The sequence below is a fragment of the Magnolia sinica genome, chromosome 1 (assembly GCF_029962835.1).
Source record: "Magnolia sinica isolate HGM2019 chromosome 1, MsV1, whole genome shotgun sequence".
Classification (NCBI taxonomy): Eukaryota; Viridiplantae; Streptophyta; class Magnoliopsida; order Magnoliales; family Magnoliaceae; genus Magnolia; species Magnolia sinica.
In genome coordinates this window covers 44,679,384-44,703,211 of record NC_080573.1, presented here as the reverse complement: position 1 = coordinate 44,703,211, position 23,828 = coordinate 44,679,384, and the positions used below count along the sequence as shown (strand labels likewise).

At 40.6% G+C, this 23,828-nt stretch overlaps 1 protein-coding gene across 1 annotated transcript; it reads right to left on the bottom strand.

The window, feature by feature from the left end:
- Window positions 1-15,563: 15,563 nt before the first annotated feature.
- LOC131246000 (mannosyl-oligosaccharide 1,2-alpha-mannosidase MNS2-like) lies at window positions 15,564-23,662 on the bottom strand. Its single transcript, XM_058245848.1, has 7 exons — window positions 23,562-23,662; window positions 22,498-22,627; window positions 18,147-18,194; window positions 17,749-17,935; window positions 16,330-16,447; window positions 15,988-16,053; window positions 15,564-15,813 (listed from the first exon to the last, which is right to left on the bottom strand). The coding sequence occupies exons 1-7, from the start codon at window positions 23,660-23,662 to the stop codon at window positions 15,564-15,566; spliced, it is 900 nt and encodes a 299-aa protein (XP_058101831.1).
- Window positions 23,663-23,828: the final 166 nt, after the last annotated feature.

Below are 23,828 nucleotides of genomic sequence, written 5' to 3'. Positions count from 1 at the left end.
TACAATTGTGTCTTTGTATGTGGGCTTACACAATTAAAAAACTCCACTTCTGAGTTTTCCTGGCTTTCCTCAGATAACCTATATAACAAGATTTTTCTGGCAAATCTTGAAAGAAACCAAAATAATAGAAAGGAATTTACAATATGTAAAATACCTGAATATCTCTTTCGTTGTAGCAGCCCGGTAGAACCAAATCAAAGTAGATGATTGAATGTCCAAGTTCAATGTCCAGTACTAGATTACAATGGTTCTAATTCTAATAGATTTTAAATTAAACTAAATAGGGCTTGCCTTAATTGATTTTGATTCCAAAGAAAGGGAATAATAATTCCTCTTATCAAATCAGATTGGAATAGCAGAAAAAAAATCAATTAAATAAAGCTAAGGAAAGAGAATATTAAATTAGCACACTTAGCTTAGATGGAGCACAGAATTAACTCTCAGAAGTTCGACGAAGATTGACTTGAATGAATTAATTAAATCGATAATTTCTTCTAAGATTCGTGCACTATTTATAGGTGAGAAGATCGGGTCTTCGACTGGTCTAGAGTGTTCTTCGACTAGTCGAAGCCATAACAGATATTTGAAAAATTCGGCGGGATATGCTTTGACCGTTCTACGACTGGTCGAAGCTCTCCTACGACTGGTCGTAGGTCACCTACGACTGGTCGTAGGTTTCCTTTGACTGGTCCTAGGTCCAGAAAATCTTCGCTGGACTTCGAGTCGAAGATTGTACGACTGGTCGAAGATCAGTCGACATTGTTCCTACGACTGGTCGAACAGATTCCTGGACTAGTCGAAGGCTAACAGATTTTATCCGGAATTTGTAACAAACTCACGACTGGTCGAGGATTTTCTTAGACTGGTCGAAGCAAGTCTAGGACTAGTCGAAGAACAGACCAATCACATGAAAAATAAACATTCGGTTTATGTATCCGAAATGACCTACTTCTAAGGTCAACTTATGGTCAGTCAAACTTCATCCATGAAGTATGGACATTGAAACATTCGGAACTTGAGACCTTGAAGTATGAGCCTTGTAATCTTGATGTAGATCAAACCTTGATGTAGCTCAATCTTGAAAGTGTACAAACTGCCTTGAACTCTTCTTGAAGTCTTGCAGCTTGAGTCTTGTCTTGTGAGCTTTGCTTGTTGTGAGCGTAGCTTGTTCATGAATGTTGATCCTTGAAAGAGCTTCACTTAAGCAAGTTATATATATAACATAACATTGATTTTGGCACCACAAATTTGACAACAGACAGGGATAAAAACTATAGCACTTACAGCCATAGCATAGAGAATAGTACTTTTACCATTGAAATACACTCTGAGATTTTCTATACACCAAAACTCATCGAATATTGGGCTTGATGGGTTTGTATCGAGCTATAGAGACCAATGGATGCGGGCCCTACCATGGAAAAACCACAGAAAAATCGATTTTTTTCAATATATATATATATATATATATATACACACACACACACACACACACACACACACACACAATAGCAACGTTGTTGCTATCAGCGTCTCTGACGCTGCAGCAAGCAGCGTCCACTGCTTTTGGGATGGCCCTGGTCAGTGGGCCCATCTCATGCCCCACCACGATGTGAGTCGAACATCAATACCGTCCATTTGGTGGACCTCCCTCCTAGCTATGGGCCACCCAAAATATTAGCCGTATATGTGACTTTGGTGGCCCACAATACAAGAAACAGTGAGGTGTGTGTGATGGTTGTTGGAGTTTAATAGTGAAGTGTGGATGGATGGTGAGGTGTGTACTGACGATGGGTGGTGGCTAACTGCGAAGTGTAGCTAATGGTGAAGTGTGAATTGGCAGATGGGTCCGTGAGACCCATCCATGCCGTCCATCTATTTTGATGGGCCACACCAGGATGCATGTGATGCCAGCCCTTGGACGGTGGGCCCCAGGTTTGCATGACCCTATCAACAGATTGGGTGGAAAATAAACATTACAATGGGCCCAGGTCCGTGTGACCTCACCAACGAGTTGGGTGGAAAATGAACATTATGGTGGACCCAGGACTTGTGTGACCTTATCCACAGATTGGGTGGAAAATAAACATTATGGTGGGTCCTACTTGGGACCCACTGATGTATGTATTGTGTCAACACCTTTCATCAGTGTGGACCTCCACCATGAAGTATGTGATTTATCTATGCCTTCCATCCTTATGGGACCTACCATGATGCATATGTTCATCGAAATCATCCAACCATTTTGGAGATTATCTTAAGGCCTGTGATGGAAATATATATATACAAGATAGATCTAAGATCAAGTGGACCATATTATAGAGAACAGTGGGTTTGAATGTCCACCATTAAACCCTTGGGAATTCTAATGGTGGAAATCCTTATCACCACTTATATTTGGGTGTGGCCCATTTGATATACGTGTGGCCAGTTGTTGAGGTCCACCTTGATTTGTATAAAGCCCATTGTTGAGGCCCATCTTGATGTATTTGTGGGCCGTCCGTTGAGGTCCACCTGGATACATATAAGACCATGTGACGAGGCCCATTTAATGTATTTATGGCCCATCTTGATTTATTTATGGTTGTCCATTGAGGCCCACCTTAGTATATACATATGGCCCATGTGATTAGGCCCATCTTGATGTGCATGTGGCCCATTGTTGAGGCCCACCTTAAATTGTATAAGGCCCATTGTGATGTATGCAAGGCCCATGGGTTATGGCCCATTGCAATGTACATAAGGCCCATTGGTGTGGCTCACTGATACGGCCCACTTGATGAACATAAGGCCCATGTGATACGGCCCATTTGATGTACTTAAGGCCCAATGGGATGTATTTAGCTCCATTGTAATGTGTGATTCCTCCATGGTGTATATAATGATGTTTGTAACGGGTCGTGCCTTGGGAGCAATGATGGTTTGACGTCCACATTGTATGGATGATGCTGGTCAAATGTCCGCGTTGTCACTCTCCCTAAGGCCCCTCGATAGGCCCATGCTTGTAGTGTGTAGGTTGTCTGGGCCCCTCTTCATTATGAATGGAGTCCATCACTATATAACATGTTTAGTATAGATCCATGATTCATAATCATACGCATCATATGTATGTTTGATATGAGGAGTGACTGATCATAGCATATACCCTCGGGCAGATTATTTATGGGCTCCTTAATAGGTGGAGTTGCCCTACATGAGCGCGTAGTACATGCAAGACTATTACATGACTAGTAGTGTGATTCATGCACTTACATTTGTGTGATTATGGTTACTGTATGCCCTAGCAATATCAGGGCTATAGCCTTCACAGACACATCGTGGCTGGCTGGATTGGATACCGAAAATATTATTTCTAGCATCGGGGCGCCATAGATGTCCTTGGGTAAAAATCTCTAAACCCGATGGTATTAGAGGATGACTCCAACGTCGAAACCAAGTGGATACATGAGTGCGCGAGGGCCGTATACCAGTAAGTCGTGTCTCCCACTGTTTCGTGGTCGGTTGGAAAGGAGTGTGACCTTATCCGCCTGAGTGAGGAGAGCAATTTCTAGGTTGAGTTTAACTAGCTTGAGGAATCGGTCCGCTATCAACGAACCAGGCCCGATATTGGCAGGCGGATAGTGAGGTCTCTTCCACTCTCCCAGTTATGTATCCGGATAAAGGCGGTAAGCTGGCGTAGAGTGTACTAGACCCCGGTGATTATCCAGAATGAGAGTTGTACTGATATTTGATGAGCTGTATGAGGTTCTTGATGAGGATTGTCATGCTTGAGTTGTATCTCGCATCGCATGGTCTTAATATGGCTGATAGCATTCATATCTTGCACCGCATAGCCTTGGTATGACTGTTTGCATTCATGTACTCATTAGCATGATTCCGCATTACTCTAACCTTGCATTCTGAGCATGCTCATATTGTGCATACACTTACACCACCCTCTAAGTTTTCTATAAGCTTATGCACGATTGATGCGTGCAGGTGACGTCAGGACGCAGCGATAGTCTCGCCGTAGTTGGAGCGTGCAGCCGAATTTCTAGAGTTTTTGTTACTTTCATTATATTGTATTTTTCCTTTCATACGCCTTGTACTCAAAGTTTTTTATCATAGTAGATTTTGTGATGGTATTCTTGTGGTTAATGTTTGTGGGTTATGCTTATGGTTATACTTGTACAGAATCAAAATTATATTTGAAATCCTCCTTATAGGATCCTAGGATTGGAACTTGGTATTAGATGCCAGGAGCTGAAAATGGGCTACTACAGAGGTTGTCGGCGCTGGATTCGGCGATCGGAAATTTTGTGAGCTCGGTTTTCGAGTTTGGGGCGTGACAACGCTTTAACCTGAAAGATTTTTATTTTGAAACATGTGGAGGATTGTTGTTTTTTGTTTCAAAATAAACATTAAAATTTGATTTTCAAATTTTTTGGTTTCCCTTTACATTTGAAATTTTGGTGCTTTTGGGTTGTAAGTTTTGTCCTACATCGAATTTTTCAAAGAAAATCTTCTTGTATATAAGATAGGCTTTTTACCTTGGGGCTTGAGCCCCATTCAGGGGGCATGTGAATTTGGTCCTAGGGGAGGGGGGGTAGCTCTAATATATACCAACGACCACACATGCATGCGCGCACACTGCAGCGAGTCGAGTCCGAGTCTGTATTCATGTTCGGCGCGCTTGTGCGTGATGCGACGCGATGCAAGGTGGTGGGCTAGGCTAGGCATGGGCATGGGTGCGGGTGCAGTATGAGCGCGAGTGTACTCGTGTAGGTGCGTGTGTATGGGTACTCGTGAGACTTTATTTGCAAAAGTGTACTCGCACTTGTGCCTTTTCATTTTAAACCAGAGAAATGTGTCCGTTCCAGTTGGTCGCACCTATTGGGTTTAAACCTAACGGACCTAACCCTTTCTAAAGAGTGCTTAATGCAGCACTTCGAAGTTTATATAAGGATTTTCATTCTAGTTTCTAAAGTAAGATAATCATTTCATATATTATAAAACCTCCCTTGGTTCTTCTGATCTAGTTTAAGAATTTTGCTGAGTTTGTTGTTGAGTCAACTCAGCACTTTTGGGCTAAACTGCAAGTAGTTCGAGCCCGCATATAGTGAGTGCACCGCTGGGACCAGGTCATAGTCATTGTATCCTAAAGGTCGATTGCTTTAGAAATATGTTGCGCTTGGGACGCTGTCTAAGGGGAGCAAATTCGATTTCAGGCCGAGTGACTTACGTCATCTCTCAACTCAAATATATAAGCTTTCCATCTCGAATTTTCTTTTTCTTTTTAGTTCTCGATTTTTAATAGTTTACTTAATTCAACCAAATATTCCAACAAGGTTTGACTAGGTGAGTCCATTGGGTCGAGTTGACTGGGTTTGATTGGGAGAGTTGAATGGGTTTGTCCGGGTGAGTTGATTGTGATTGATTGGGTGAGTTGAGTCTATTTTAATTATTGTCGGCTCATGGTGTACTGTTTTCAGTGGGTTAAATGGGTTTTGCATGTCAGACAGACAGTCGAGTCAAGTTTCCAAGTTTATAAACCATGTTGAGGATTATTAGACATAAAATAATAATAATAATAATAATAATAATAATAATAATAGATCACTCTTCCCTTAAAAGAGTAAAACGAAATTATTAAGCTGGAAGAGAGTTCTAATGTTATTAAAAGCAAAGAGGAGCTCGAACGTACGGTTCTTACCAATGAATTGCAAAGTAGGTCTATGGTCCAGTAATCCAAAGTTTGGTATGATGGGTCTCACTCTAGATGGTTTATGCACGAAAAATCTCATAATGAAAAATATTAAACCTTTAATAAGTGGCCAAGGCCTAAATGATTAATGAATTAAATAAGAGAAGCCTTAAGTCTAACTGGTTGCAATTACATGAGATTTTGCAAAAAAAAAAAATGCATGATTTGACCAAAACGCGTTATTCAATTGTTTTTTTTTTTTTTTTTTTCACCCTTTTGCTATTTTCTCGTTCGCTTGTCTTTGTTATGTTGCACCATCAGGACCTTTCACTATTTTCTCATTCACTTGCTTTTGTTTTTTTGCACCATTAGCCTTTTTTTGTTCTTTTTTCTCATTCACATGTCTTCCTTATTTTGCATCTTTAACTATTTTCTATGTTTCAATTCTTGTTGTTGAGGATTGGTACCAAGATCACAGCTCTGCACTTTCTTAAAATCGTGGTGACGCATTCACTGGGAATACATGCATGCATGTATGGCCATCGGACCATCCTGACAGCATGAAATCATATTAATCAAACAATCCCAACTGTCCAGTAGAGGCAACTGTATCAAGAGTACTCCAAAATAGAATGAACTAGGTAATCTGTAGCCTACATTTTTTATTGCATGGATGTATATATGCAAATGGGTGCAATGGCTGGGGCACATGTGAGTGTATGCGTCACATACAAACCGTCCATTGGATACATCCCGAAAATCTGGTGGGCCCCAGCACAGGTAACAAGGTGGGAGGAGGGGACTCCTACTCTTGATTCTTACTGGGCCCACCTGAGCTACAAAACAGCCTGATTTTTGTCCTGGCAGATGAAAGGTTTGGATGGTTTAAATTCCATATATATACACAATGGTGGGTCCCTATGCAAATAAAACGTGGGCATCCACTCTAAACATGTCCTTTTTATTTTGGCCCACCTGAATATCCTTTTGAGCTAATTCGTGAGCCAAGGGATAATGTGAGGCAACCATCTGATGGAGGGATTGGATGTTATGAGTACATCATGTGGCCACGGCCGCTTCTGTCCCTTACCACTGGAGCGCATCTCCTGGATGACTGATCCCAACCTTAGAACATAATACAAAACCTTGACTGGCACAATCTCAAGACAGTTGAATTGTGGAATATGGTAGAGCCCGTCACCAGAATACATGTGGCAGGGGTTAGCTACGAATCAGGCCTTCCATCTGGCGAGCCATATCATGGATGGTCCATGGTACAAAAATCATGCCAACAGGGTGAATGGCGGAGATTTTATTGCTATTGAACAAAGTTCTCATAAAAGTGACAGCTAAGAGGCCTTACATGGTAAGCCCCACCGTCTTACATGTAAATTGCCATGTTGGCATGATTGTAGCCCTTCCTTTTTTCTAATTTTTAGAAATAAAGATAGTTTTAAATTTGGGCCACCAGTGGATAGATTCTCTCACCCTTGCAAAATGGAGATGTAGGTCAACAATGTATCAGAACAGAAGTTTCTGAAAAACTTCCAAATTGTGGAGAGAAGTAATAAAAATAAATAAAATATTTGGATGTGTCTAGAGTTAGAAATAGACTCTGGGCTTTTTGCAATTTCGATTTTCTTTGTTGTCAAAACAACGGGCTTCCCATTCCCTGGACATTTGTCTTGTCTTGGAAGTAGCGTCACAGCCTCTATGGACTAGTCTCTTTGCAAAAGAAAATGCATACCTTGTGTTACCGGCAAGGATCTTTGTCCTTCTTTTTTCATTCTCTGCGTCTGACTGCCTCTCTGGGCTGCCCAGATAGTGGGCCACTCAGGCAAGGGCATATATAGCCTGTTATTGTATTTATTAATCCTAACCATTTAGTAGGGAGAAAGCTATCAGATTGGATAATTAAGCCTCTTAATCCAACAGGCTAAATAAAATAGTTATAATCATTCCCTAATTAATGTGATCACTCTTTTAAGTTCTGATCCACCTCAATGGAGCCTACAATTTGTATGGTCTGTATGGTGTGCATGGAATATGGAAGAGCTCCTCATCACCAGTTATGTGGTTGGGGTATGTATGAGTTAAGACCATCCATCCAGTGACCCACTCATGGTTAAAAATCCAGACCAAATTTGGTGATTTTTAGCCATACAACCAATGCCAAACTGAGAAAAATAGCAAAAATAATTTTGTTTGGACCATCTTAACCGTTCACTCAATTGTTATGGAAATGGAGAGACCAGTTTTTTATTTACGGAAAATGGTTCTAATCTACACCTTTGCACTATATGGGCTCTGTTTTTTATTGCATTTGTCTTCATCTAGAATTGTTTTTATTGGACCTTCTTACCATATGATTGTGACAAGGAAAACTAATGGTCCATATAGACTGTGGGAACTAGTGTAATTAATAATTTTACAGCCCATCTTGCGGGTCTACTTTGTATTGCATGTCTTCATCTTGAATTGCTTTGATTTTATTATCTTAACCATATGATCATTGCAAGGAAAATTAAGAATCCTTATTGATTGTAGGAGCAGGTTTAATCATCAATTTGCACCGTCCATCTTGTGCATCTCACTTTTGATTGCACATGTTTCTCAAGAATCACATTGATCAAATCATCCTAACCATCTTATTAATTGTTTGAAAAATGGATGGCCCACTTGATTATAAGAGAATTGATCTAATTAATATTTTAGATACACTTCATGTGGTATGGACGGTCCATATTGTATGTAAAGAAATGGATCAAGTAATCAATTTTGGATTGGAGTTAGGTTAGAAGGGTTCTTTTGAAAAGCTAGCTCCATTGACAAAATGTGTTTCCAATTACATAAAATTTTGTAGAAGAAGCGTGCTTTGACCAAGACACCTCGTTCACTTGTATTTGTTATTTTGCACAATTAAGCCCTTAGGCCTTTTTGCTATTTTCTCATTTTGCACAATTAAGCCCTTTGGCCCTTTTGATATTTTCTCATTTTGCACAATTAAGCCCTTGGACCCTTTGCACCATTAAGACTTTAGCTATTTTCTTGTTCTTTGCACCATTAGACCATTTTTTGTTATGTTTTTATGCCTCTATCCTTGTTGTCGAGGAATGGAAACCGTGTTATGCCACAGCTTTGCACTTTTTTAAATGTGTGGTGATCACGCATGCATGCATGTGCGGGTATCTAGACAAGCACTTTTTTAATATAGATGTATGCAATGGGTGCAATGGATGAGGTATGCTCTAGTACAACTTGGGAGATGTGGGCCACGAGGCTTATGTCACATCCAAACCGTCCCTCGGAAACATCCCTTAGGTTACCCACAAGGCTTGAAAATCAGTTTGATCTAAAAATTATGATGGGCCATAGCAGAGCTGCAGAAGTTTAGATTCCATGTACATAAAATGGTAGATCCCCTACACAAATCAAGGGTTGGCATCCCCTTTAAACTTGTCCCGGCCCTTGTTTTGGCCTGCTTGAGTTTCCTTTTGGTCTGATTTGTGAACCCCAAGTATAATGTGAGGCAAAGCATCTTATGGATAGATTGAATGTTATCATGAATACATAACATGGGATCCACTTCTACCTGTACCACTGGAGCCCATTCATGGATGACTAACCCACCTTTTTAGAACATGAGGCAGAACCATCACCCGTACACTCTCTAGATAATTATGTTAAAGCCCCTTACCAGGATCTATGTGGCCATGTCAAGACCTTCCATCCAGTGGGCCCTATCATGGATGATCCATGGTACAAAATCATGCTAATATGATGAATGGTTGAGATTCTATTGGTACCCGACAAAATTCTCATAAAAGGGATGGCTAGGATATCTGATTGGTGTCGTTTGTGGAACATGGCCATACATTGTATGCCCCATCTTTTCCATGTAAATTGCCACGTTGGTATGGTTTTTCCTCTTTCCTTTTCTAGTTTTTATGAATAAATATAAAGATAGTTTTGTTAGTGGTTGCGACTGAGGGGAGACGGATGTCAATGTCGTAGTGTAATAGAAAAAAAAAAAAAGTTTCGGAAAAGCTTTGAAAAGATGAAGAAAATTAATTTTTTAAAAAAATAGTGATAAAAGGTTAGGTTTGAGTCCAGATATACCAAGGGATTCTTGACTTTTTGCAATTTTTTCTTTTGTTTGTTGGCAAAATGACAACTTCCTATTTCCCACATTTCAGCATTTTTGCCTGTTTAGGCATTTATCTTGTCCTGAAATGGAGCCACAATCTATATCGGCTACTTTTCTTTGCAAAATCAGGTTTTCTTTGCAAAATCACACCAGACGTCTTTGATTTTCTATTTTGATTGCAGGAATCTTTGTTATAATGAATTTGAATTGGCTATTATGCGTGTCTCACTTTATATTGCATGTCTTTGTCTTAAATTGCTTTGATCTGATCATCTTGAGCATAGGATCATTGCAAGAACAAAATGATGATCCATATTAATTGTAGGAAGAATCTGCATCCTCTGCTTATCATAAATAAGATTTTAAAAATAAATAAATTCTGCATTGTAATTGGTCTAGGGTTCGAGTATCCATAGGTGGTGAAAGCCCACTAGGCTTGAGTGTGTGGGGGTGTGTGTGCGTGTGCAAAAAAAATAAAAAAATAAAATACAGTATGTGATAATGTGCCTAGTTACATTGCAACAAATATGAAATTCCTGTTGGTTGCAAGGATATGGACTCCTGTAGAAATAGGTTTAATCATCAATTTGGACAGCCCCATCTTTCACGTCCCATTTTTATTGCACTAGTTTCTCAATAATCACATTGATTAAATCATCTTAACCATCTTATTAATTGTTTGGAAAATGGATGGTCATATTGATTATGAGAGAATTGATCTAATCAATATTTTGAATGCATTTAATGTTGTACCAATGGTCCATATTGTATGTAAAGAAATGGATCAAGTAATCAATTTTGGACCTGAGTGAGGTTAGAATCACTCTTTTGAAAAGCTATCTCCATTGCAGCTATGAACTGAATTTGTTTGCAATTACATGATATTTTGTAGATGAAGGTGTTCTTTGAAAAAGATATTTATTATTTTGCACAATTAGGCCCTTTTACTATTTACTCTTTCACTTCACAATTTTGCACCATTGGGCGTTTTCTCATTCACTTGTCTTTGTTATTTTGCACCATTAGGCCCTTCTTGCTAGTTTGTATACTTCAATTCTGGTAGTTGAGGATTGAAAATGAAGATCCACTACAACTTTGCACCTTTTAAATACTCAGGTGACCCACTCAGTGAGCACACATGCATGCATGTATGGCTATCTGCACCATCCTGGGAGTGGGCCACTGCAGTTGGGGTACAATACGAAATTATATTGATCAAACAATCCTGTCTGGTAGATAGCAAAATGAAGATAGATGCAAATAATCAAAATAAATTACTTTTTCTTAACTCACTAAATTCAACTCCACTTTTATATAGGGAGTGCAACTGAGTAAAGAAACTAAAGTAATTGACAACCAAACCCTAACTTTATAGATTTCTTATTGTAGAGTTACTTAGTGTTACTATAGAGCAGTGCATGGTCTGATTGCACAACTGGTACTATGCTTCAAAAAAGTAATGACAAATCTCGAGAAAAGATTTTGATTAAACCATTTACCTCCATCATGCCTATGTGGACAGCTGAAACCATTAATGGCTGGAAAGGAAGAAGAAAAGCAGATGCTGCCATTAGTAATTTTGGATTCTCATTCCCGAGAACATTTGAAAGACGCTGCAGAAAAATGCCCATTTACTGCTTAGAACTATTGATCTAGTGGACCACTATGCATATGCCCTGCCCTGTAAGCCAATCTGACCACACATTACCACTGTGCATTTACGTCCACTATGCATCTAATGCATAATTGGCATTCTCTTCAACTTTTTTTTCTTTTTTTTATTTTATTTTTGTAAATCTGGGGTCATTGCTCTGTTGGGCCCCACTTGGAGCGATAACATTCGCAATATAGGGGCTACTCTGGTTTTCCTAGGGGACTTGGGTCTGGGTTTCATTTTATCCTTTGAATGTAAGGATGTGTAGGGGTGTCAGTTTTCCTAAAGGACTGTGACTGAGCTCGATTCCTTGTCTGAAAATTCCAGTACAGTTGACTGCATACAATGCAAGAATCTGAGAACAAATGGATTAACAATTTGAAAAGGCCATGCTGCTTAATCTTTCAATTGAAGACTTGCAACCCACCAACCTCTCAGAAAAAAGTAATTGGCTGTTGACTAAGCGATTGAGGATTTCCAATGTTGCAGTAGAGTATCTGCATAAGAAAAGGACCAAATTCAGATCTCATCTCAACAAATGCAAATTTCTTTTCTGGTTTATGTATATATTAACAACTGAATCACCTGCAAAATCAACGAGAATCAATGAATAGTCAAAGATAAGGTAATATTGTAGGACGGGAAAATGAGAAGAGAAATTGCAAACCTGGGCCAGCAGTATTTCCTCCAATGGCCGACATAACCTGGCTGAAAAAGGTTGTTCAATCACCACTTGTTCCTGTGGTGTGGTCCACCTGGATCTGCTTCATTTTTTGTCTCATGCCCTAAAATGTGCTGGAAAAACAGATGTACAGGCTTGATATAAAACATGTATATCACAGTGGGCAGCTTAGTCATTAAGAAGATCCAACAAAAATCAAATAATGAAAAAGAAACAATAATTAAAAAATGTCACATGGCATAGACGGGCAGCTTCTCTTGTTGTTCCATATAGCAACCCCACAACCTCACCAAGTTCCTGTGATGGAGTTTTGCAACCAATGCAACCTCATTTTGCAGTTCCTTTGTTCCTTGCAATGATGTTCTTGGACAAGTTGAGAATACTAGACCTTTCATCAGAAGACAATAACAGTTCTATAAATAGAGGACCAAACTGATTAAAGCAACGAAATAGGAAAATGGACATGATAAATAAGGTGATGTACTTTCTCCTTGTCTTATTGAATTAACATCACAATCACCAGGTTCCGTTTCTTATAGAAGAGGGACAACAATCACCAACTGATGAAAACATGTTTTGTGCAAATCTTTTGATTGAAGAAACAGGGGAATGACCATGCAATTTTGGAAATGGGACCAAAACTGGGGAATGACTATGCAAAGGTGATAGCACCACAAGACATTGTGACCTTTGGTGGACCATGCTCACTTGCTTATTTTGACAGCACACAGCTGAAGGTATAAATACACCATCTGTTAATTCACTTATGAAATCATGTCCTATTACTTTTCAAGCTAGTTGTTGATGGATCATTACCCCAAGTATTTGTTTTTCTTTGACAGAGCAAAGTGGCAGAAAAAATCAGCTTTGGGAATTTCTTGTAGTTAGTTCCTGAAGCAAGAGAGCTTATTCATGACTTCTATGGAAGGTAAGTAAATATGAGAATCCAAATGATGCCTTGTTTTGATATCCCCAATCTGCATAGGGTTTACCTTATGGAGGCATGTGATTTCAAGATGTCAGATTTTGGCATTGTTTTCTTATTCTTCCATCAGGGATCTGAAAGTTCCAGCATGTGCTAGACATAGCAGATAAATAGTCCCATCAAGTCAGGCTGTATCCAGTACCTAGACTAGTGTTACCCATACCTGTAACAACTGTATACCCAATGTTCACACCCCAAGTGCAGGGTTGTGATGTAGTAATAAACTCGGTAAGACCGAGGTCGAATCCACAGGGACTGAAACCTGTACGTTATCTGAAAATAACCAGATCTAGAACTAGACTAAGATGCGATCTAAATCAAATAGAATTTAAGGAATAATTATGGAATAATTATCTAAAACTTAAGAAATTCAGAGGAAGAAAATTAGGGATTCAGAGGATCCACTTGTAGAGATCAGGGAGATCTTATGCCTGCTTCAAAAATCATGAAAATTAAACTGAACTTCTTCTGATATAATTTTAAAGAGATGAAAGGTATATGAATTAGAATAGATTCCATCACCAAACCATGCCCAGGAGACAAAGTCAATAACAGAATTAAATTAATTACCAACCAATCAGATGATTATGAAGGTTAGGAAGGGTACCGACATCCGACCATGCCCAGGAGACGATGGCGAACAACAAGGCTTCCTGACGTCATAATCAAAATAAGAAAAAAGAAATACTCAAAGCCATTGCAGACCCATTGTAATTTCAGTCACAACAGACCATTAAAGACTAAGAAAAATATTCCTTTAATAATCAACTAAAATCAACATCAGTTCAGTCTAAATAAAAGGCACAAGCAAAAAGGTCCCCCATCACACTGCAAGCTTCACCTCTTAGCCCTAGCTAAGAGGTTCAGCCGGACATGGATGGGCTGGATCTCTTAAAAACAAAATAAACAAATTAAAATAAAAATAAAAGGAAAAAGGAAAAAAAACAAAACTCTCTTCACGCGTCAAAGGATGTCTCCAAATTTCCCTCTAAAAAGCTCTCCTCCTCCTTTCACTTTTTCTTTCTTTTATAAGCTAAAAGGACGTGGGCCGGGAGAGAGCTGAAGCTCCTTACGCACGTTGCTGGAGTTGGAGCCGTCCTCTCTTCGCAGTTCGAATCGTAGCAGGAATGGATTTCTTATGGTGTTTTTCTGGTGGGGCCCATTCTCGGTTTCAGACAGGAGATCCACTCCGTTCACCAGATTCTCCTCGAAATTTCGACCGGAGATGGTCGGTTCTGGTCGTCCGTTGATGCGGCCCACTGAGATAATCAGGCTGCAACGGCAGTTAAACGGTCTTCTTGCGATCACTATAACAATCATGTGAATGTACATGGCCGCCAAATATCAGCATGACTTCGATTGATTTTGGAATTCCTATAATATGAACCGGTCGGATCTTCCTCTTGGCCAGCCATGGTGGCCCACCTGGGTCGACAGATCCAGCCGCAGAACAGAGCTTACGCAGCTCTGTTCGCACTGGTGGGATGGTGGGGCCCATTATTGATGTCATCGGAGAAATCCACCACGTCCATTACGTTCTACTCGAAAAACCGGTTGGAAAAGACTAGTTTTGGACGTCCTCTGATGTGGTCCACTGGATTTCTTATTGCACCGCTCGTCCTACTTTTGAAAGGCAGGGAACCCATTCTCGCTGTCTTTTGCAATTCTGTCCTCTAGGCTATGATAAGAGGAAGCGTGGTCTTCTGATGGACGGTCTAGATCAGACCTTTGGAGCATGTTGGTGGCCCACAAGATCGGACCGCGATCTCTGTTTCATAACAGAAACAGAACTTCGTTTTTGAAGAGGAGACGTCCAGAGGACGGTTTGCCATGCAAGTCTTAGTGCAAAAAGTGTACTATGTACACTGTATAATGATTATGAAAAATCCACACCATCCATCTTGTTGTCCATTTCATTTGAGCCGTGGGGGCCGAAGTTAAAGAGTATCTGGACAGCGGGTGGGCCCTAAATCAGGGTTTTATGGACTGATCTGTTAGTTCAGCCACTTTCACGAGGATCCAATGGGTGAAATTTGACGTGTACGGTTAGTTTTTGGTCCTCAAGCTACGTATAAAGTTTCGAGCGAAATGGATGGTGGGAACCCTGTGATCTTGCATTCTGGACCAATTTTCGGGCCACTTGAGCTTCAGTTTCCCGATTTCCACGGATTCCCGGCGTGTAGTTCCGTCGATCTTGGTTCCCTGAAGTCCGTCCCTTGCCTTTGTGCATTCTGAACGTTAAATCCGTGCTTTTAGCATCCCGATCCAGTCTCAGCTCGCAATTCCACCTTGCAACACAAACATGATTAAAATGGGTCATTCCATGGTACCATGTTCATAAATCCAGGCAATAACTGGGTCTGATATGTAATATTTGACCCTCAACACCCAACAGTATTCCATCATCCAAAATCAAGTGCCTAGGCCTCTCAGTGAGGTTCCACAACAAGGAAAAAAATACATGCAAGTGGAGGGAAGAAGTTCAAATACCCCTGTCCATCCCTGATTCCATGGATTCCTGTGAGCCAAGTTAATTCTGTTGTAAGGAATCCTGGAAGCTGTATCCCATGCAGGTAGCAACCTATCTGCAATATCTTTAGCCTTTTCAAGAAATACTCTGTCCCCCGAGAGATCATATGCACTTAGAAGCCCACCAACAACTCTGGGATCCATTAAACATAGAGACAATGTGTAAGCTAAAGTGACAGACATCATGTTAGCTGTCTATCAACTAGTGTTATTATGATAAGAACTCTCATAAGCCACAAAACTTCTTTCCATAAGGAAAGAAGATGAATTACACAATAACCCTAAAAATTAAACCTTATAATGCAACCTTATGGTTGTCTCAAAAACGCCAGCCTCATAATCCTTGTTGAAATCCAATGAATTTGCAACCCACCTGACATAAAGAGACAATATGAATTAAGACCAAATCAACAACAGTAATCTAATTATTTAAGCATGGTTCTGAAGTTGTTGGTAACTACATGCTTAATTGATACTACATAACTGGTAAGGGAATTTTTTAAAGGAAATCTGAATGCTTACTATTTCAGAATCCGAAGCCTTTGCTACATAGAATCTTCAGTCTTAGAAGGTATCCAATGTCTTGTATATGGATAGTGGAATCAATGGTTCATTTAAAAAGAAAGCAGACGCACGAGTTAAAACTCACTCTCTGGCTTTTTGGAACTGCTGGTGTAGACCCGTAACGTACAATGTATCAAGAGAATCCAATAAGGTTGCTCCCAGACCACTAAAGCTATTAACACCATCCTTCGTCTGTGGTTGAAACAAGAAGTACAAAACATATCGGCTGCGTCAGGCTTACATGAATGGTAAAGGAACAATAGTTTTTTCAGTAAAAAGGAAAAACGTCATCGGTGCTTGAAGAAAGCTAAACATCAGTAACCTTGAGCTGTAGCTCACTTCCATATTTTAAAAGTTCAGAACTAGAATTGAATCAAGAGCCAAGACAGACCCGGGTAAGTCAAGCCAAAAAAAAAAACAGTTGCATTCGTCAATAAAAATGTACAATTAATCACAACCATTAATATAGAAAGTAGTACTGCAATGTATGACATGTAACGGAGGGAACATTACAAAAAGATGCTACCTTTATAAGTAGATTAAAAAGGGAAATGAAAAGCCCATAAATTCAAGAAAGCTTTAACTTTTTAGATGTAATTTAATAAAGGTCCTTCATCAAAAGGATACTTTGGGCGTTCCAGGGTCTAAGCAAGGGGATCCTTCATCTCCTTTCCTCCTTGTGGTGGTAGTTGAGGCTCTAAGTAAAATGATGGAAATGGTTAGACTGGAGGGTTCTGTAAGGGATTTCAAGGAAAGGTTCTGAATATCGGTGTCACGGGATATATAGGCTGGGCCCAAAAACTGATATGCTATGAGGTGTATTGGACCTATATTAGACAAAATCTTTTTAGGCCATAAATTTGAAAAATCATCAGGAAAATAGGAAAAATGTAAAACACCAGAATCTATCCCGTTTATGTGTTTTCTAAGAGGAATTCAATGGTGCATCAAACAATTCAAACAATTCTTTGATAAGAATGTTGTTTGTCAGCTTGGCCAGATGAACGTCAACCAAATAGACCTTAATCTAATACAAAACAAGCATGAAGTTGTGGATTAGGGCCCACTACATTGAAATACAACAAATAATGATTACGTTTAAAAAAGAATGAAAAAAATGAAAGAGAAAAAAAAAAAAAGGTAATGGTTTGCCTACTTCTCCACTTTCCCCACAATGGTCAATTCCATTTTAATTTGTCGAACCCCACTCAAATCTTGTATTTTGATTCCCAAAATATGCGTGGAGCTATTCTAACTTAAGTTTTTAAGCTTCTCCATGTTGAAATTAAAAATAAAATAAAATAAAATAAAATAAAAGAGGTGGAAAATGAAAGAAAATTGAAAATAAATTCAAAAGCGTGCCTTTATGGATGTATCGACGCCAATATGATCTCAAGATTCTTCTAGGTGGTCTCAGGTCTCAAAATTAATTTAGAAAAATGTGAGAAAGTTCATGGTAGTGATAAAGAAAGCAATATCATGAAACAGAGCTAACAAGCCTAAAGTTCATCTTGACCCCAGGCATACTTCTCGTAAGAGGTCAATGCGTGAAGCATAGCTTCTTTTACTTTCTCTCTTCGCTCACTATCAATGGGATCATCAACATGACTCTTCTTGGTGGATTTGCTAAATTTGCCACCCAAGTCGATGTTTCGACCCGCATCACTCAAAACTTTCTTTAACTCATTCAACTGCATGAATTGTATACAACTTCAGTAAATATGGCTCAGTCCACTAATTTGAAAAGGAAAAAAAAAAAAAAACTTGAAGTATTATATGGTGTGTCAGGAAGCCAATGGTCAGTAATCTGAAAAACACAAAATGGCACTGATATTGCTAACAATAACAACAGCAATAAAAGCCCAATTCTGTACAAATGAAAGAAAATGCTATAAATCTTGCCTGATTCTGAAGTCGGCTCACTTCCGCATTTAGTTCAGAAACCTCTACCTGCGAATTAAAATGAAGTGTTTGTAGTCCCAAAATTTGAAGATGGTTTCACTTACAAGGCTCTCAGTATTAATGGATTCTCAAGCAAGTATGAATCATCCATAAGAAAGAATCTAAACAGCTCCAAAATACACAAGCAAATGTGTCACGCCCCAAACTCGGAAATCGGGCTCACAAAATTTTCGATCGCCGAATCCGGCGCCGACAGCCTCCGTAGAACCCCATTCTCGGCTCCCAGCGCCCATTCGTCAGGTTCCGATCCTGGGATGCTACAAGGAGGATTTTTCAACATCAGTTTAATTCGTAATAAGCATAACCAAAGGCATAACCCACAAACAACAACCAAAAACTCCATCACATTTCCACTATGAGCAAAAACTTTACAAGTACAGTGAGCATAAAGGGAAATACAAGGATGATGAACAAAAACTCCAAAATGATCTGCCACGCGTCTAAGCCTCAGCGCTGCTGCGATCCAACGTCACCTGCACGCAACGGTCGTGCATAAGCTTATAGAAAGCTTAGAGGGTGGTGAAAGTGTATGCTCAAGGTGGTAATGTAGTTATGCAGTATCAGAGTAATGCGGAACATGCTGATGAATGCCAAGAATCCCATTAGCCGTACCAAGGCCATGCAATGCGAAATGCAACTCAAGCATGCAAATCCTCATCTAAGTCCACATATCAATACAGCTCAAAATCTTAAATATCACCGGGGTCTAGTACACTTCAAGCCAGATTGCCGCCCCATCGCGCGCAATAAGGTGAGTGGAAAAGACCTCACTATCCGCCTGCCAATATCGGGCTCGGTTCGTCAATAGCGAACCCATTTCTCGAGCTGGTCAGACTCAGCCTAACATTGCCCCCTACTCTCGGGCGGGTAAGGCCGCACCCCCTTCCAACCGACCACGACACAGTGAAAAGCGCAACCATCTGGTAATCGGCACTCAGCGCTCATGCACCCACTCGGTCTAGATGTTGGAGCAACCTCTTGGTACCATAAGGGTTTAGGGACTTTCACCCAGGGATATCTATCGCACCCCATGTAGAACAGTATTTTCGGTATCCAATCTTGGCAACCGCGATACGTCTGTGGAAGCTACGGCCCTGATGTCGCTAGGGCGTACAGTAACCATATCACTCAATGCGAATGCATGAATCACACTATCCATTCATGCAGCAATCCTGCGCGTATCGTACGCTCATGTAGGGTAACACCCCTGTATGGGGCCCCTAGACAATCTGCCCGAAGGCATATGCTATGATCAGTCATTTCTCATATCAAGCATACGTATGATGCATATGATCATTAATCATGGAACTAAACATGTTATATAGGATGGATGATAATCATAACAAAGATGGGCCTAGACGGCCTACACATCAGACGTACGAGCCTAACAATGGGCCCTAGGGAAAGTCATAATGCGGACATTTAACCACACTATACTTGCAATGTGGACGTCAAACCACCATTGCTCCCAAGGCATAGCTTTGACGTAAACATCATTACATAAATCATGTTGGGACTGCACATTGCAATGAACCTTAGGTATATCTCATTGGGCCTTCAATACATCAAATGGGCCGTATCATATGGGCCTCATGTTCATCAAGTGAGCCACATCAATGGGCCACACCAATGGGCCTTATGTGCATTGCAATGGGCCATAACCCGTGGGCCTTAGAATGCATTAAATGGGCCTAATCTCATGGGCCTTATGAGTATCAAATGGGCCACACCAATTGGGCCCCATATGTACATCAAGTGGGCCTCAACCCATTGGCCCCATTACATCTTAATGGGCCTCGACCCATGGGCCCCTAATGCATTAAATGGGCCTTATATATATATATATATATATATATATATATATATATATATATATATATATATATATATATATATATATATATATATATATATCAAAGTGGGCCTTGCATATACATCAAAGTGGGCCTCAACCATGGCCCACAAGTGAACTGAAATGGGCCTCCCACCGTCAATAAATTATATATAATATAATATATATATATATATATGTAACATATAATATTATATATAATATAATATTATATATATACATATAACATATAATATTATATATATAATATAATATTATATATATAAATATATATACACACACCAACACACACACGCGCCCACACACACGCACACGTACACAGCAGGCCCACCGTCCCTGGACGGTGGGAATAAAACACTTGCATCACTGTGGGCTCCATGTGGGGCCCACCATAATGTTTACAGTCCATCCAAACCGTTGATAAGGCCACGTGGGCCTGGATGAAGGGCGACAACAATTTTCACCCTGATCCAAAACTTCTGTAGACCCAAAAAGGGTTTCAAAGGTAGAGGCTCAATTCCACTCTTTCCTACGGTGTGGGCCGCCTGAGTCTTGGATCAGGCTGATTTTTGGGGTGGGCCCACGTCAGGGGGTGGCCCACCCTGTGAACGGATTAGATGGTAGATAAACCTCAAGGTGAGGCCCACGGCTGCAGCCGTGGGTGGCTGTACGTAGGCCCGTCCGCCCGGACGGTGTGCGCAGGCGTTGCTTGCTGTGTCTGACACAGCAGCAGCAGCTGCTGTGATATTGATTTTTATTTTTATTTTTTTTATTTCTGTTTTCCTGAGGATTTTACCGGTGGGGTCCACATCCAAACAATCCACTCTGTCCAATGGCCCTCCATGGCTCTAGACAAGCAAAACAAGCCCAATATTGGGCCTGTTTCGGCGTATAAAAGCAATAGAAAAGGTTTTAATGGTGAAGACTACCATTTGCTACGGTATGGCCCGCCAGGACCTCGGGTTGACACCATTTTTTGGTTCAACGCCTAAAATGAGATTGAGAGGGGAATGGACGGCGTGGATTGAAGACATACATCAAGATGGGGCCAAAATGAGTGGACCCCTTCCATTGGCTTGGAACCAAGCCAATATTTGTGTTTTTCTACGGAACGTCCAGCGTCCGTGGACGCTGGACGGTTGGCCGTGCAAGGTGGGCCTGCTCATGTGGGCCACCACTGATGGATGGTGTGGGTACAATACGAGCAAAGTGGGCCCCACTTGTAGGTGATTTGGATGGGTTACATACCTTGTGATGGGGTCCATTTAAGTGGGCCACAACCTCATTATCATAATAAAATAAAAGGGAGAGAGATAGAGAGTGAGACCCGCGTGATGGAGGGACCCCGGCACTATGGGCCCTCCCTTGCACTAAATCATACATCAAGTGGGTCCCATTACATGTGGATCCATGAAATCGAAATCCAACGGTGGAGATCCCTTCTCCACTAAAATAGACGGTCTAGATGACCCTAAGCATGCAAGGAAATAAACATCATGATGGGGTCCATGGAGAATGGCCCCATCATGGAATGATCATGATGATCCAAGTGGGCCATCGGCCACATCTTAGGGTCCAAAGTGAGATCCAAACCATTGATCGGTTGGTCTCACTTGGCCCATCATAAAAATATCAAAATCTACCCTATCAAGGCACCCACCACTTGATCTTCTTGCTCCCTTGGCTTCCTTAGCTCCTTGTGCTTCTCTTTGATGGAGGAAGATGAGAAATGGATGGTTGAGATAAGAGATCTAAGGATGGAAAGGTGGGCCACACATGCATTTTCTCACCATAGGAGGACTCATACGTATGGATTTTTGCTTAAGGGAGAGTTTGCAAATGAGAGAGACTTGTAAGGGAGAGAGAGAGAGAGGGAGTGATGGGTGATGGAGTGATGGATGGGAGAGAGGGATGGGTGTAAGAGACTTTTTGACTTTTTTGGCAAAAGTTGTAAGAGAGGGTATGGGTGGTGTAAGAACTTTTTGACTTTGGAGTTTGCTTGGGAAATGGTGAAAGGTGATGTGTACTTGACATGATGGGATTGATGGGATTGATTGATTGATGTGACACCTCGTAGAGATTCCCTCGGAATTCGCACGCGCGACGTTTCCTCGCACCGAACGCTGGCCCACAACTCCCGACCAGAGCATCGCATCAGCGCGCGAGTGCTGCATCGGAACCGTGGCGATGACGCGGTCGCTAAGGTATAAGTCTCGGGTCAAGTCGACTCAGGTTGATGATGTGTAACTCAGGATTGTGCGCAAACATTGGATAAAGGTTGAAGGTTGCCGGAATTCGACCGGGAAGACCGCGGAAGCCTATGGAACGGTACGGTCTAGGATACGGGGCTTACAAAATGAGACTTGGACAGCTAGGATAAAAGAGAAAAGCTTAAAATCTGATTTTAGGAAGTCCATTGCTTTATGGAGCAAACCTGACAAGCTGTGATGCAACAGATGGGTTGTGAACTTTAGGAGAATCAGGTTTGACACCACCCTCCAACAAGACAACTCTATCATCTTCATTCACTGTTTCCTTTCCCAACTCGACCAGATTGACATCAGAATGCCTACCAGGAAAGAAGGAACCAGTCCAATCATAGAACAACATAAAAAAGAAACAGATACCATGTATGGATGGATGCCAATTACTAAAAAAATGCATGCAATAGGAATCAAAGCATGCCTGAAAGATGGATGAGTTTGTATTTGTTCTTGCTAGACATGGCTGATGTTTCTACCCCATGATCTCTGTTTTTACCTTCCTAGTTCTGCCACACTTTGCTTTGACAGCATTAGGAAACAAAGCATGCATGAACAGACTCAGTTCCACTTCGGTGGACATTGTTACTGGTATTAGTGACTTACATCTCTACCATATATAATGGGAGTAGCATTTGGCCAATTTTACCCCTGCAATTAGTCATTGCGAGTAGCATTAAAACGTAGTTTTTTTTTTTGTGGCTGACCCTTCAACTGAGGGGTAGCTTGTCCTTTCAATTCATTGATGAGAGTAGCCCTTTCCCACTTCTCTTCCTCTGTGTGTAGCCCACACATGAGCATGGTATGAGGGGGCCGTGCAACAAAGACACTGTGAGCCCCACCATGATGACTGCATCACATCTTCATCATACATCTATTTCACTGGTTTATGTTACAGTGTCAGCCCAAAAAATAAGGGAGATCTAAAGTTCGAGTGGGCCATAACATAGGAAAAAGTGGGCATTGTTGCACACTGTTGAAACCCAACTCTCTTTCTCTTTGCATGTAGCCGCACCCTAAGTATATGAGACCCCACTGCTTAAAAAGTGGTGGTGATGGCAGATGGTAGTTGAGGCAAACTGAAACAATTCTTCTTATTTTTTCTTTTCTTTTGATTAGAAACAAATAACCAATGATACAGGGAAAATATATTCCAAGAAAGAGAAGTGCAAAGAAAAAAATAAGTGCAACTTTCATGTTTTACTTGGAGCAGCTAAAGAACATTATGGTTTAAATACTAACCTGAGCAAAATAACTCGCTCACATGCCAACCTCCTCTTTACAGACAAAGTAGCTTTTTGGCTTTCAACAGCCATCCCAAGCTGCATTTCAGTTCCCTGCATTTGATATCAAGTTCTGAATGGATGAACATAAGCAATCTGACAAAAGATGTCAAAGAAAAGCTCGAAGATTGTAAAAGAGAAAGAACATGCATGTGCCCCTACCAATATTAGATCAGCCCCATTATTATTATTATTATTATTATTTTAACAGCATCTAAATTAGCGG